This window comes from Cajanus cajan, chromosome 3 (assembly GCF_000230855.2).
Source record: "Cajanus cajan strain Asha chromosome 3, NIPB_CcT2T_4, whole genome shotgun sequence".
NCBI lineage: Eukaryota > Viridiplantae > Streptophyta > Magnoliopsida > Fabales > Fabaceae > Cajanus > Cajanus cajan.
Genome location: NC_138519.1, coordinates 71,067,192 through 71,083,840, shown reverse-complemented (window position 1 = coordinate 71,083,840; position 16,649 = coordinate 71,067,192). Strand labels below are relative to the sequence as shown.

The window sequence follows — 16,649 nt, the reverse complement described above, 5'->3', positions numbered from 1 at the left end:
AAAAGTAGTTATTGAAAGTTATATCTCCTTTATATATTAATATTAGTATAGATTCATTAGTTTCAAGTTCTTAAATTTGATTAAAAAATATTTTTTCTAATTTTTTTAAAATAAAAGGGTATAATGGTCTAAAAAAATAGAGACCAAAGTGATTACTAAAAATGTTATCCCTTTTATATATTAGTATAGATGTAATTAATTATCACCTTAAAATACATTAGCGCATTAAATTACACCATCCAAACACATCCTAAAACCTTACTGTTGCTCTGTGAAATGGTGGAAAACTTGCAGCAGTGAATTTCATTTTAATAACCGAAGGATTAAACGTGATATTAATCCCTAAACTTTTACCAATTTTTACTTTTAGTCCCAAATAAATTTTATTTGGTTTTAGTTTCTAAATAAAAAAATCATGAATAAAAAATCTTGATGCCAGAGACTAAAAACGTTGATGGAAGAAAAAGTTCAGAGCTTAAAGTGAAAATTGACAAAAATGCAAAGAATAAACATATCGAATCCATCACTGAATTAAAACTCTTGATAGTAAACTATGAATATGCTATAGTAAAATCCTCACTTGATGTTTATTCATGATCAATATATTTAAAAATATACAAAAACAATTGTTTTATATAAACAATTGAAACTAGAAGTTGTTAACAAATTTTGAAAAGTTTAGCTCTGTGAATTATTGTTCTTAAAATTAATACTAAAGGGGGGAGAAAACACAAATATGAAACATTATGTTAGCTGTAGAATTTGTGGGGAAGAGGATAAAGATGAGCTGGTAACAGATGATCAACACTGGAATCATCCTTCTTTAGGATTGAATGGATTCTGCTAAAGTTCAGCACAACAAAACACGGATATAGTAATGGCTTGACAACATATCTCCCCTTAGGCTACTACAAAAGCACTGGATGAACCTGTAAAGTGATGAAACGATCCAAATAATCCCTTTGCAGCACCAAAGTGTCTCATTCTGTACACACCAGGAGTCACACCCTGCGGTATCCTCCATTCCAAGGTTGCTTTACTCCTAGAACTCAGTTTGGAAGGCCTTGACCACTTATAGCGCAGACAGAAATCATCATCATCATAAGCAGGAATCCAATCATCCTTTTCTTGGAGAAACTCCACCAGTGCAAAGGTGCCTTCAGTCATAAGGTCATTCCGAGGACACGCAGACCAGAATGAAGCTGTCACCATGTCACCACTCTTGAAGGTGGAGTTCTGCGGTACATCAGCACAAACATCTCCAAAATTTACACCAAGGGGGGTTCCATCCACCACAACAGGTGGAAGTAAGCTTATTTGCTTCTCCAGGAGATCAGGGGGTTGAGGACCTGGTTCTACTGGTTCGCCATTGATGAGAGACTCTGCAAGTTTCTTGAACTCCTGAATGTATGCACTGAGTGTGTGTGGGCCATATAGTGTGGAAGCACCCTGACAACATGAAAATTTAATGAGAAAGCTATATAGAATAGCTAAAGAAGAAATGATATTGTCATTAAAATTCTCCATATGCATGTCAGCATGTGCATGCTGGTGGATATGAACACAAGTGTGCCATGATAATTGGTTTAGGACATGTTTTGATAAACAACCTCTATAAACACTTACAGGAGAAGAAAATAAGAAGAAAAAATTAAATAAACTTCTCTAAAAGCAATATTTAGCTTGTGCATAAATTAATTTGTAGCAAATTTTCCATATTAATTTCTCTAAAATATGTTTCTTAACTTATGTATAACCAATTTTAGCTTATGAAGAATTTTTTTCATATTTTCTTCTCTTAGAAGAACTTAAAAAAACGTTTATCAAAACAGACTCCTAATATGATAATACAAACACAAATTTTCAAACATGCTAGAAAAGTTTATTTTTCTGTCTCCATCTCTCTTGTCAATACATAGTAATATGATTTAATTAAGAATTTGAATCACTAAAAATAAATTTTCATTAATCTAACTATCTAAGAAATGTGAAATGTTCGTCGCAAGCTTCATGTCTCTTACAACTGACCTCGTATCTCTGCACCTGGTACTCTTCATATGTAGTGACATACTGTGAATAAGTATTAGTCAACCCTGCTATAACAACGTGAATGTCTTCATATTCAAATTCTTCTTCACTACTTAGCACTGTTTTCACTGCATCACGAAGACGCCTCCCAGCCATTGTTGTGAATTCTGTGAGAAATACAACAATTACAAACAAGTATGAAGCACCAAAAGAAATACATGAACCAAAATAAGTTGTTTCACAAATACTTGAATAAATACATAAATAACCATTAATTACCAAGGAAAAGAAAACAAAAAATATAATAAAGTAAATTACACCCAGTCTCTCCTCTCTTAAGAGAAGCCTAAATTACACTCCTCTCTTAGAGACTAGTAAGCACTACACTCTGTTAATGGTAATGAGTAGCTGTGAATAATCCTCCCATGTGTATATTCCGTTCTTCTGTAATTTTTAAGGACACTGTTAGCTACATTTAAATGTTGTATTATTGGTTTTAATGAAATAATGTTTTAAAATATTTATACAATTGGCTTTGGAACTTCATTTATAATTTTCATTTCATTTTTTCAAGTTCCCAAGTCAGTAGTATGGTTCAAAACTAGTTGCCGTTGATGTTGAGAATCATGAAATAAGAAAATTGGATTCTAAGAGGTTTGTTCACACTAAAATGGATTATCTTGTAGAACATATTAGGAAAGACATCTGGAGCTAATCTGGTCTCAAAATTTTTATACAGATAAATGAATAGGAAAGAGAAAAGTAACTAAGGTCCGGTCAGACTTTGAGTTGCACCCAGTAGGAGCAGAACCCAATCCATCATAATAATACAATATGAAAAACAGTTTTTCAATAAAATTTACCCTAACTTGATCTGGCCATATTTATTTTTCATTTTGATGAACATACATATAACAGTTGCTCTCAAAATTGAAACCGCAGTTGAGGGTGGGAAGGGTAGAGATTCCAACAATAACATATGACAGCAAAATAAGGGAGAAGGAGACAAGTTGGTACCTCCTGGTACACTAAGAATGAAAATTTGCCCTATTCGTAGGATCTGAATTGGAAGTATCGAAGGCTGCAAAAAGCAAAATTAGCATGAATAAGAAAGGTTTACACAAGTAAAGGTTATCTTTTTACTAGCACATTCTATATTTGCATGACTGGAAGTGATACATTAAAACTTCTATATAGAACTTCTGTTAACAAAGGAGGCGATTAGCAAAAAAGTTAACACATATTGGATCAATATATTATATGTAATCCGTGTAACTAAGTAATAAATCCTCATAGATACAAAAATTTTATCTCAAACAACTTGAAAACTCAATTCAATATACTAACTGGACAATGCCCTTCTTTGGATCAGTTTGCGAAATATATCTTGTTATATAACATCCTTATATTCCACCTTATCAAATTTATTTTTCAAACAGAAACCATTTCCAGATAATTGAATAATTTGAATTTAGAACAAAATGAAGTTACAAGAACAATGAGACACACACAAGAGCTGGAACTGAAATCCATCAAATCAAGATCTCAGGGCATTTTATACAACCCTTGCACCTCCCACAGGCATGGGATGATTCAAATTAGGAAGTCTATTCCAAAATAAAAGATAAGACTGAGATGTGACGGTGTTATATCTGCTGAGAGATAAAGAGAGGCCCTATTTGATCAACAAAGAAAAGATAATTGAACTGAAAAAAGGGACTACAAATCATCATATTCAGCATGTGAGCTACTTACAGCCCAATCATATGGTTTCTTCATTTCACCAGTATCTAGCAAAATGGGCTTTGGGCGATGACACTCTATTTGTTCCTTGCTTGGTGTCTTAAGCAAGTCGCGAACCAACTTCCAGAAAGGATTGCCCTGACATGTATCATAACAAATAATAAGCATAAACCGTGGCGGATATTCAAGACTACTAGTCTAGGATAATGGGAAAACACAAGGTATAAAAGAATGATTACCTTATCATCACCTTGCGTAAAATCAAATGCTCCTGGTCCATCTGTTGTTCCAGCTGCAAATGCAAACCCCATTGCGGCGGGGCATGTCTTTACAACCTCAGAAGCTCCTTTGTCAGAAATAGTTACCTCAAGTTGGGACAAATCTATATAGGCATGTCGAAAATCAATGTCCCCTTCAATCTCTTCATCTGCAGCTTTGAAAAGATCCACTGCTTTTCTAAATTGTCTTTCACCTATAATGCGGGTACTTTCAAATTCATCTGGGTGGCTGCCACATAAGATATGGTATGCAATTTAGCAATTTCGAATGCTTAAGCAACATTTCCATGCACTTGTGAACAAGAGTATGCAATGAAAAATTACCCAGGTCCTCGGCTATAGCATAATTCATTCTTCCCTCCACATGTACTATGATTGAAGTCACAAGGTAATCCTGTGTCTATACAAAATGCTCCAAGCACATTTGGACTAACATCTCCACAATTTGATTGACAGAATGCAGATACAAATCTAGGAATGTCAACCTGCTTATGAGAACCTCTCACACGTTTAGCAATACTTGACATCTTGGTCACTGGTCTACCAGGGAGAGATTGGAAGGAGGTAGCAAGTTCCAGTAATTCATGGTCTGCGCCACCAATGAATTTCAAATGCAAATATAATTATTATAATATTATTCATTTGTTATTTTCAGATATCTCCCTACTACTGACCTAGTTACATCAATTATACAAAGAAAGGTGTCATTCATTCAATAGATTACTCAGTCAACCATAGCTTTCATATTTTCATCTTTCTCTCTCTTGTATGCAGACAATTGTCAACCAATTTAGGACTTTCAAGCTGAAAAGGCTTATAACATTTAAATGCAAAAGATCTACCTTAAATTTGCGTAACAAGATGATGTGATCCGGCCCACATTACCAAAGTACAAGTAAATTTGCAGGTAAAAGCATGTAGACATACCAAATGAAACCTAGAATTTGATGGATGCAAGGGCCAAAAGCACCATAGAGCAATTATTGGATGTGAGCTTATGATTAAAGACATAAAGGCAATTGCCTGTTACTTGTTAGCTGTTACTAGCAGATAGGAACTGAATAAAAGCGTCCATCAGTCAAGCAAACAAAATAGACTTGGTTACTTGCATTGTAAAATTTTCTTTCATTCTTCAACCAAAGTATGAAACAGATAATGTAATATCTAAAGTCATATGTAATACAATTCATAGCTGGTTCATCTAGAAAACCATTTTAGGACACAGTTTGTACCGAATCAACTGCATCACCATCAAGGGTTTCAAAAAGTAATAGTATTCCAAATAATGAATCCACCTGCCATATAGAACTACAAATATTCATGCTATTTAATTAGGATACTTATCTTGTTTCTTAAATCTGTGTTGAAAAAGAAGCTAATAATTTCATCCAAAAGCAAAGCATAAGTAACATACGTTTATCATGACGTCTAGGAATTATATTTGAAATTCTTCGGGGCAAGCCTTCATCTTCAAATACAACAGAATCCATTCTTTCAGAACCTTTTTGCTCAAACCAGTCTTCCATAAATCGTGCAGCAGCACCTTTATTATCCCCACTAATTAATGAGTTTGTACGACTCATTGAAGTCCCATGAGTAGGAAACCAATTGAAGCTTCCAACAGGTCCCCAATCATCATCGACAAATTTTAAAAGAGTCATTTCTTTATCAACATTGTACCTATATTTTCTTCTCTCTGCAGCAGGGTTATTGAGATAAGCACTGGGACTACGATTTACCCCAGCATCTAAGAGTTCTCCTGCAAGATGAAGATAACCTTCCAATGAGTCATAAGTTATTACCATCCAATTTCACCAAAAGGGAGGGAAGAAGATCAGTACTAGTCATTTCATACAGTGATTTCATAGTAAAACAAAACCAGTACAGCAATAGAGGTCTAGCACTGAACTTGAAGCAATACCTACTACTTGGAGAAAAAATATATGAACTTTTTTTTTGGTGCTAGTTTATCCCTGCCTTGCTTTTGTCATTTCCTCTTTCTTTTCACATATATTTCCAAGTTGGGTATTTGATCAACCAAGCCAGATATACATGGCACCAAGTAGCAATCAATACTATCTAAAATTCGTACATAAGAATTAAAAGTGAAAGTTATGAAGAGGTCTTGAAAGAAAAACTTGACACTAGACAGTATAATAGTAACAGTGTAACACTGTTCCAATTTCAAAATAAAACTAAGAGCAAAATCCCGTTTCCCCCCCTTTAACTCAGGCTCATGCACACTTTAGTCTTCGATCTTCAAAAAAACACAACAGAAAATGCAAAACTAAAATTGATTCCTGTAGCTTTTCATCTTTTGTGGTACAATTCAACAGTATGCAAAACTACCATCTGTATAAATAAATTGATATGTTATGTATGTTGAATTGCATTCCTGTACCTGTGTATAAGGTCCTAGGGAGGAAAGAAGAAAAGTATGCAATGTTTTTCCCTTACCCTTATTGACAAATATTGATCCTGGGCGGAGATTTTCATGGGCCTGGATAATGCATTTCTCAATGCCATCAACAATAACGTCAAAGGACTGGTGCACAAATCCAAAAGAAGTTACAATGTATACAACATATTGGAGATAACCCCCGGGACCAGCATGAGTGTGAATTCCACTAATGGCTACATTCTTTTCAGTATATAGATCACCATATCTGTCAAAAAGAACGAAATTATGACTTCAAACACACAACTATTGAGATCAAAATATTACTACAAGCGGAAACCAAAGTAAAATTTCTCAAGATACGACAATTTCTTTATCACAGTAAGCCTTGATAACCGAGACTTGTCACTGCTAGTACCTTTCTTTTAGCCTCTCAATCACTTTGATTTTCACAATCTGTGAAGCCATGCAGGCATCAAGGTTCACAAACACTACCCGGTTACCCTTTGGCTCTGCAACGATGAAAGCACGAGCCCTCAGCCGGAAGTGAATCCCGGACGCAATCTGTCCTGTGTTAGCATACCCCATCATGTTAACATCAGCAGCAGGGCCAGTGATGTCATAGCTTCCAAGACCAACCAAGTAGTCAGAACTGGAACACACAACATCACTCTTCAGCAGCAACAGGAGTAAGAAAAGGACCCAAAATCGCATATTTGCGCATGCCCTCAAAACATTCAAATGGTCAAAGAAAGGAAACTCCATCACACGCTTCAATTCAAAGCAAAAAAGGCGAGTTTTTCAGGCTTAGCAAGCTCTTCTCATTCCCCTTCACCAAAACACACCCACAAAGGATCTTTCAGTCAACTTAACAATAAAAAAATGAATCACAATTGAAATTCCAGAACTAACTACGTGCATGATCAGCACTCAACAATCGATTACATCTTCACAATCAGTCAAAATATATACATATATATTTCAAAATTATGTAGGTTAACAATTAAAAACAAAAGGAAAAGAGCACCACCCAGATAAAAAAAGCAGCTAACTTTACATGATGATATACATGGGGTAGTAGTATAAGCTATATTCAGTCCACTCTTGAAACTATTGATTACATAGAGAGTGACCCGGAAAGTGTGTGTGTGTGTGTGAGAGAGAGAGAGAGAGAGAGAGTCTAATGGAGTAAAAGCAAAGAAAAGCAAGAGAGAATAACCTTGACTTGTAGGAAGCAACTGTTAAGTGCCAACGACCTTTAGAAGACACGAACGGGTAATTTCCATCTGAAATTAGAAGCTTCCCAGTTTAACATTATTATTCCCCATAGTCATCTAATCAATAAATGAACAAAATAAGCAACTTACAGAAACAAATAAAACATTAATTTTGTTTGTCCTAAATGTGATAGTTTTATTTTTAGGATTCGCTGCATTCGGACACACAACAACACATCGTCCCTTTCGTCAAATTTGGGCTTAGCTGCGATGAAATTGATTTAAAGGAAGAAGGTTACCAACATAGTGTTAGCGATAAAACCAAATGTTGCGTACCTAGTGATTATAAAGTTTATCTATGAGCCAGTTTTTTTTTTTAATTAAACAAATGGTGATGTACTTATGCTTGAGTTAAAATGTATGTTGGGTAATTATATTTTAGTTAAAGTTGTGCAAGTCACTATGTTGACTTAGAGAGAGGAGATTCAGATAATTTGATTAAAATTTTAAACTCAAACTTTATCGTGGTTATTGTACACAAAAGACTCTGTGGTTGTATTTTTGAATATTTTGAGCGATATTGTTGGACCTTACTCGCTGAAAAATAGATCTTTATGAGGTGTATTGGATTGACTCCACTATTACGGCTGGCTTAAAAAATAAAAATGAAGATTTAGAATAAAGTAGGATGTATAAGTTTTGAGTTTAAATTTGTATAATTTACTAAGGAGAAAAAAAATATTTCTTATCTCTATTTAACTATTCGTGTCAATAAAATAGTGTGCGATTAACAGGTTTTATTTTATTTAAAAGATTAAAATTGTCTCAAACAAAATGTATACAAATTTTTTTTTAAAAAAAATCTTTTTATATATAAATATAGATATAGATGAAAGAAAATTGATGAGAGCTATTGTTTTATTATTTGAAATGAAGTTATTATAATTAATGTATTTGAAATGAGGTGTATAGGAAAAAAAATAGTTGGCTTCAATATGAACCCCTGTTTTATTTTATTTTTTTTTGTATAAGTGTGGTTTAAATATAAACATCCTTTACACTTTGTTTGATGGTTAAGATAAGATAGAATAAGATGGGATAGAATATGAGATTAAGAGTGGATAAAAAGAGAATAAACATTTTCTATTACATCATTAGTGCATATTGTGATACTCTATCAATTCGCTTTAATAATACAAATAAGTTTTCTTATATGCAATCAAGCCTATTAATTTTTTATTATTAAAAAGTATGTTAAAATATAGTGGTATTCGATTGAAACATTTTTTTGAAACAATGTGTCACGTGAAAATTAAAAAAAAACACATAAATGGTTGAATATGTGTGTCATTTTAACTTTTTCACAAATAATCATTATAAGTTTGTAAAACATTTTCTTCTAGTAAATGTGAGGGAACAAGGGATTAAAATAAATCATTGTATTTTTTAATGGTTCACTTAATCTTAACTATGTTCAAGTTTAGTTACCTTTAAATTTAAAAGATTTCACTAACTTGAAAACTTTTCTACAATTCAAGTATTTTCTGTGTCATTCTTGACTATAGAAGAAAAAACCTATTACAATATTCTTTTATTGACATCTTCAAGCTTACAAGGGTAAAAAGATTTTAGTGTTTACAAGATTAATCTTATAAAGGTAATACAATATTCACAATGATTAGTGTTATTCATTATTATTTTCTTCTTTTCAATTCCTCTTGTATTTATAGGCTTCAAATATATTCGTTGGTGAGAGCCTTAAACACTTGGTTGTTAGAAATGTGATCTTTAATCTTTACAGTATGGTAATTCTTCACACTTGTTTGGAGCTTCAAGGCTTCATAAATGTGTAGACATTATAATGGGATGAAATAAAGAAGACAATGTTGAATGTGTTGCTTTAGGTGCTGAGAATTCTCTTTGTAGTTTGACTTTCCTTTTCTGTACTACATTGGTCTAATTCACTTTGTTGATCAAGATCAAGTTGAAACTTAAGAAGTTTGATGAATACAAGTGTATATAAATGTTTATCTTTGAACGAGTGCAACTTGTATTATTTGTTTTACTTTGTGTATGTTTAAGTTTTATACTTAGTGCTATATCATTAGGTCACCTTATAATATTCGTATAAGTTGATGATTGATGATCAAGAATAATATGAATAAGGTTTAAAATCAATTGAAAAAATTTGAAGTGAAAATTTTGGAGTATTGAGTTTTTGCTCAAAATAATTAATTATCTATAAAAAATAATTGATTATTTTTTCGTATTTCTACTTGACTCGAGAGTAGGTTTGCAAATAATTGATTATTTAGCGAAATGGTGACACAACTGATTAAGTTTCTTTACTTCTACTAATTAGGACTTGTGATCAAATTCGATTTCCCTTATATTTTATATCTTTTGAAAATCATCAAAAAGATTGTTAGTTGACTTTAGCCTTTCGTGAAGTCGTATTTTATTCTAATATAAACTTTTGTTTAAAAAAAATCAAGAAAAGATAGTTTAATATAACTTTATTTTTATTACTTGTATTCAACAGTAGATGGAAGAATTATCTAATTTTTATTAAAAAATTGACTTGTACATTTTTTTTAACAAGTCATTAATGATGGACTGCCTTAGGCCTTATAAATAACAAATCACCTACTAATATTGGTTAACACAAATAGTAGTTATTTGTATCTCTTAATCAAGTTACCTAAGATTTAAATTCTGACATTGGATATGACATAAATTATGTTGAAAGAAAAATATTCATCTTGTGTGAGCTTACAGTTTCCAACAAAAATTAATTAGGGAGAAAAAAAAATCCAAAACTTGCTTAGAAAATAACTCGCATGAACTTCAATGCATGATTACAAATTTTAATGCCAAAAGACACGAGAAAGAATTTGTTGTATTTAAAATAAAATTGTAAAAGTACTTTAGAGCTTACTAATCCAGTTTAATTAATTTTGATTTTTTTTGTTTGAATTTAATTTGAACCAAACCAATTAAATTTGATGTTAATTGGTTTGGGTATCAAGTTTACATGTTTAAAATCCAAATAACCTCAACCAAATTAATTAATTTATATGTTTTTATTTTTTATTTGGTTAATAATTAATATGTATATATCGTTTTGATTATTTTGAAGACGTTTTTTATGTTACAATATGTATATTTTTTAATTCATTTTTTCAAATACTTAAAGAAATACCATGAAAAACTACATTGTAATATATTGAGTATCATTTTCACACCTTAAAGTGTATTTTAAATCTTTAAGTAGATTAATAAAACAAATCAAGATAAACTATAGATCAAATAAATTAATTTAGTTAATTTTTAATAGTATATCAATTTAGTTAATGTCGAAAAATCTATTTATTTTGAGAATTTTTTTAATTTAATTATTTTTAAAAAAATTATTGGATATCTAATGACTTGAATCAAACCAACCCAATTAACATCAAATCAATTCAATTTAGGTTAAGCAAAAAAAATTTATGCAATTTGAATCAATCCAAACCAATTAAATTTAATTGGATATACCAAATTGAATTTTTACTTAAATTTGAACCAACCTGATCCATGAATACTCCTATGAAATGGAGGGAAAAGTAAGAAAATGTGTGAAAGTTATGTTTATTATATATAAGTCAAATTATACTTTTAATTATTTATCTTATTTTAAGATTTATTTTGGTCTTTTATTTGTTAAAATATTCATTTTGATCATTTATCTTTTATATTTGAATCAATTTGATCTTTTTAAAATAACAATCTTTTTCAATTTTGTACCATGATTTTGAATCAATTTTTAATTAATGAAAGCTGTAAAAGTTGTAACATTAGAAATCATCTAGAAGAAAATTATGAAATGCAATTGATGTTCAAAATATAAAGGCCATAAATATAGTAAAAATTGTGTGAAAATATATCTCATAAATAAAAAAAAATATGAAATTAAGTTATTTTTGAAAATTTTGATTTTTACTATATTTATAACACTTTTGATTTGAACTTCAATTGTATTTAATAATTTTCATACAAGTAAATCTTATGAAACAAATTTTAAATCATAAATAAGTAAAAAAAATTATAAAAAAAATAAATTGACCTGAATTTAGAAGATAAATGATCAAAATAAATATTTTAAAATATAAAAGATTAAAATAAATCTAAAATTAAGATAAATAATTAAAAAAAATAATTAAATTGTATATATACTAGTATAAAAAAATTAGTACCTTTGCATATTTAAAAAAAATAAAATATAAGTGAAGATTAATAATCTAGAGTAATTACTTGCTATTATAAGGATAATGTTTTGAAAAATTTTTAGAAATAAAAAATGACAAAAAAAATAAAGAGAAATTTGATATATATATATATATATAATTTTAAAAATAAAATAATAAATAATATAATTTTAATAATAATAATAATAATAATTTTTATTTGATATTTTTGTATAATATTTTTTATAAAAATATATATTTTTTAAAAAATAATAAATTATTTATTATATATAAATAAAATTAATTATAAAAAATTAAAATTTCGATGATAATAATAATAATAATAATAATTAAATATTATTATTTTAAAAAAATTATTTATAAAAAAATAAACTTCCAATTTATTTATCCTTTGTCAAATATTTTTATTTTTACTCTATTTCTTATTTATTTTTTTACAATTTTTCTTTCTCTTCTTTTCTCTCCTTTTATTTTTTTTTGTCAATCAAGATTCAAGTGTTAAAATTTTGTTATATGGAGATAATTATTATACTGTTCGTACCGCGAAGCCGAGCTCCGAGCTCGGCATTACTGCACAAAACGAGGTCGGGCACGCGCTACGCGACGTAAGCTCGGCATTTAAGCAGATCATAACCGATCTCGAGCGATCTCGCTTTAGACGGGATCCATCATTTAATCCTATCATATCTTATCTCAGGCCCAAAACAACCCTAATTCACACTAAGGTACGTGCATTACATATACGAGATTCATACTCTCACAAACACTAACTTTAGCATCAGAGTCTCTTTTGCAGGTACCACCCCCATCTTGGAACACCAGCGTACCCGTGAAGGAGGCTCACCGATCTTACCTAGCGGATCAGCTCTACAACAGATTTCCGATAGGAACAATTATGTTTATACAATAAATAGTTATTATTTTCAAAAGTTTAATGATTATGCATTTATAAATGTTAATATATAATTTTAATAATTATCGTAAAAATTAATAAATTCGTTATGATTACGTGTAAAATTATTTTATATATGAACTATGCATTTTAGAATATTTTCCCAAACTAACATATGATTTAAAATTTTGTAAAACATGAAAATAATCGGAAAATGGGTAGACGGAGCGGACACAAAAAAGAGAGGGTTTAAGCCAAGGTTCCATTTTTATAGTCACAAACAAGCACACTCCAGAGTCCAAACCAAACCCTCAAAACCCTAAACAAAACCCCTCTTATCGCCGCCGCAACCATGGCGGAGCTGAGACTCTCGGAGAGCCGCGACCTGACCCGCATCGAGCGCGTGGGCGCGCACTCCCACATCCGCGGCCTGGGCCTGGACTCCTCCCTCTCCCCACGCGCCGTCTCGGAGGGCATGGTGGGCCAGGTGGCCGCTCGCAAGGCCGCCGGCGTCATCCTCCAGATGATAAGAGAGGGGAAGATCGCGGGGCGCGCCGTCCTGATCGCCGGGCAGCCGGGCACCGGCAAGACCGCCATCGCCATGGGCATGGCGAAGTCCCTCGGCCTGGAGACCCCCTTCGCCATGATCGCCGGCAGCGAGCTCTTCTCCCTCGAAATGTCGAAAACCGAAGCCCTCACCCAAGCCTTCCGCAAGGCCATCGGCGTCCGCATCAAGGAGGAGACCGAGGTCATCGAGGGCGAGGTCGTCGAGGTCCAGATCGACCGCCCCGCCTCCGCCGCCGCCGCCGCCAAGACCGGCAAGCTCACGCTCAAAACGACGGAGATGGAGACCGTTTACGACCTCGGCGCTAAAATGATTGAGGCCTTGGGGAAGGAGAAGGTGAGTAGTGGAGATGTTATTGCCATTGACAAGGCTTCTGGGAAGATCACCAAGCTTGGAAGGTCGTTCTCTCGCTCCAGGGATTTCGATGCCATGGGCCCCCAGGTTAAGTTCGTCCAGTGCCCCGATGGGGAGTTGCAGAAGAGGAAGGAGGTTGTGCATTGCGTCACTCTTCACGAGATTGATGTTATCAATAGCAGGTTCTTCATCTTTTCTTTTTCACAATTTCGTTACTCTTTCACTTTATTCTAATTCTGCTCTAGTTAAGGTTTTACATTCTACTCATGCTTGTGGCGTATGTGGTTGACATTGCAACTGAATATGTTGTTATTAGTTTTAGACTTGGTTTTAAATTGCAGACTATGTTTTGTCACGATTGTTGGTGTTGTAGGGAATTGTGGTCTAATGCAGCTGATGTGGTCGCAGAGAGCCACAAATCTTGACATTGCAGTTGAGGATTGTTTTTTAAAAGTTGGTTATAGTTCAAGTAATTATTTATAATCTAGGCAGGGGCTATATCGTGGAGCTGGGGGATTCATGGAACTAGTTTGTGTTTTGGTTTATCCTGACATGTTTTAAAAGTATTGCTGTGTGCTTTAAATCTTGAATTGGTGGATGGGTCCATGCCAAGACTTTTGTGTATTTTTCATGTTTTTGATTCCTTGTTTAATATGCTCCCAGAGTTGGATTAGATGTTGTTAAAAGAATGAGGATTTACATGAATGATTTTGATGTTTGTGGTGTGGAAGTGGAGTTGGAATTTAGACTTGAGACTTGTCAAGGGGGGACACACTCGATTTTTGTGTGGGGATCATTGGTCCTTGCTGAAGTGTATTATTTTCTTTAGTCTTTATTCAGTTTATTGAGATTTGTTTTTAGTAAAATTGGTAATGAAAGCTTTGATCCATGAGTGTTGTGTGTTTTGCAGTTATGTTTTACTACATTCCGAAGGATATGAAGCTTTTAATTAAGTTTTCGAACTTATCTGTTATTAACTGTTTACCTATTTTGTCATTGAAGGAGATATACTTCTAACTTGTTAATGAGGCTTATAAATTGCCTTCTAGGTTGCATTTTAGTTCATCCTATCATCTAATTATGTCATGTTAATTTCAGAACGCAGGGTTTTTTGGCTCTTTTCACTGGTGATACGGGTGAAATTCGTGCGGAAGTCAGAGAGCAAATTGACACCAAAGTGGCAGAGTGGAAAGAAGAAGGAAAGGCAGAGATTGTGCCTGGTGTCCTTTTCATTGATGAGGTGCACATGCTTGACATAGAGTGCTTTTCATTCCTCAATCGGGCATTGGAGAATGAGATGTCTCCCATATTAGTTGTTGCGACCAACAGAGGCATCACGACCATTAGAGGCACCAATTACAAATCCCCACATGGGATTCCCATTGATCTGCTGGATCGCCTACTGATCATCTCTACTCAACCGTACACAGAGGATGAAATTCGCAAAATTTTGGATATCAGATGCCAAGAGGAAGACGTAGAAATGAGTGATGGTGCAAAGCATTTGTTAACCAAAATAGGTGTAGAAACATCCTTGAGATATGCTATTAATCTAATCACAGCAGCTGCATTGGCATGCCAGAAGCGGAAGGGAAAGACAGTGGAATTGGATGATATAAATCGGGTTTACAATCTGTTTTTGGATGTCAAAAGATCAACACAGTACCTAATGGAGTATCAAAGTCAGTACATGTTCAGTGAAACAGGAGAAGCTGATGAAGATGATACCAATGCCATGGTTTCCTAGATTTACAAACATCAGTCGGAGAGTTTGTAATTACCTGGTCAGTCATTGATTATATAAGTTGCAGAATTTGTTCCATGATGTGATTGGTCAAAACACTCATTTATGTTTGATAATGGTATAGATCACCAGGAGTTTTCCGTGGTTGAACTGTCCACATGATTTTGCAACTTAAATATTAGGATCATGTGTTATGTTACTTCTAAACATTTACTCGTTTCTTTTAGCTGTACCACTAATTCACTAGTCATCAATAGAGAGTAGCTTTAACAGTAATTTATTAGACATGGTTTACAGTAGGTGGTCAAATTATTATGTAAGGTGAAAGGTTGAACTTTTATTAGAGGACTGTCTATTTGCCTCCTCAGGAGCATTTTGTGTTGTTCTCCAATTATATTGGAGTTAGAGCCTCATCTAAAAAATTCACATAATAAAGGTTTATATTAAACACTTCAATTCTGTCTAGAAAATAATACCATAAGTATTTAAAGAAGTACAACCAAATTTTCTCCTCGGTTGGAAATGCTCTTATCTTTGAAAATGTCTTTATATTTGTTAAATGATATTTTTAATGCCTATAAAAATTGTGCTAGTCCTGCCCCAAACCATGCCCAAAAAAAACTCTGGTTACATGTGTAGGAACTGGGAAGGCACTGCCCGTCTTATATCTGGGAATTTCAGGTGTTTGTGAATATGGAACGAGTAATGCGTAATTATAGTTATACTGTGATAACAATATGGATTTAATGCATATTCTCACTTTAATTAGAAAAATTAATATTTTTAAAATTTGATTGATCAAGGTACTAATTTAAAGTTTAATAGTTTAATAGTGGTTAAACTCATTAAACTGATATTAATTAAATAATATTTTAAACTAAATAAAATAATATTATATAAATGTATTTTGTCTAACATTTCACGTAATTTAATTATTTATGTTCACTTCTGTTAGTATTTTGACTAGAAGATATAAATGACCAAAATTTACAAGTTTGTTTGGAAGCAAAATTCACAAGAAAAAATTAGAGGCAAAACAGGTAAAAAAGTGAATCTTTGATGACACAAAAGGTAATTAAACCTAAATAAAATAAATATAATTATTTTAACAAAATACAATTTTAACGAGATAGGCAAGAAGATCGGAGAAAGAAAGAAATTAAGTTCAAGGTGTCAAATAGCA

General features: G+C 32.6%; 2 protein-coding genes across 6 annotated transcripts; one reads left to right on the top strand and one right to left on the bottom strand.

The window, feature by feature from the left end:
* Window positions 1-560: 560 nt before the first annotated feature.
* On the bottom strand, window positions 561-7,894 carry LOC109795386 (neutral ceramidase 1). 5 transcript variants are annotated; one of them, XM_083071196.1, is made up of 11 exons: window positions 7,815-7,894; window positions 7,667-7,733; window positions 6,866-7,276; window positions 6,507-6,715; window positions 5,464-5,808; window positions 4,374-4,638; window positions 4,011-4,278; window positions 3,784-3,909; window positions 3,046-3,109; window positions 2,029-2,195; window positions 561-1,449 (listed from the first exon to the last, which is right to left on the bottom strand). In XM_083071196.1, exons 3-11 carry the CDS (start codon window positions 7,210-7,212, stop codon window positions 901-903), a joined length of 2,340 nt encoding a protein of 779 aa, XP_082927322.1. In that variant the 5' UTR covers window positions 7,213-7,276; window positions 7,667-7,733; window positions 7,815-7,894; the 3' UTR covers window positions 561-900. The 5 variants fall into 5 exon arrangements, with proteins under 5 accessions (XP_082927322.1, XP_020210475.1, XP_020210468.1 ...); XM_020354886.3 differs by lacking the exon at window positions 7,815-7,894 and having other exon boundaries at window positions 7,667-7,748; XM_020354879.3 differs by lacking the exons at window positions 7,667-7,733; window positions 7,815-7,894 and adding an exon at window positions 7,505-7,660.
* Window positions 7,895-13,049: 5,155 nt separating this feature from the next.
* Window positions 13,050-15,833, top strand: LOC109787654 (uncharacterized). Its single transcript, XM_020357021.3, has 2 exons — window positions 13,050-13,904; window positions 14,821-15,833. The coding sequence occupies exons 1-2, from the start codon at window positions 13,156-13,158 to the stop codon at window positions 15,467-15,469; spliced, it is 1,398 nt and encodes a 465-aa protein (XP_020212610.1). The 5' UTR covers window positions 13,050-13,155; the 3' UTR covers window positions 15,470-15,833.
* Window positions 15,834-16,649: the final 816 nt, after the last annotated feature.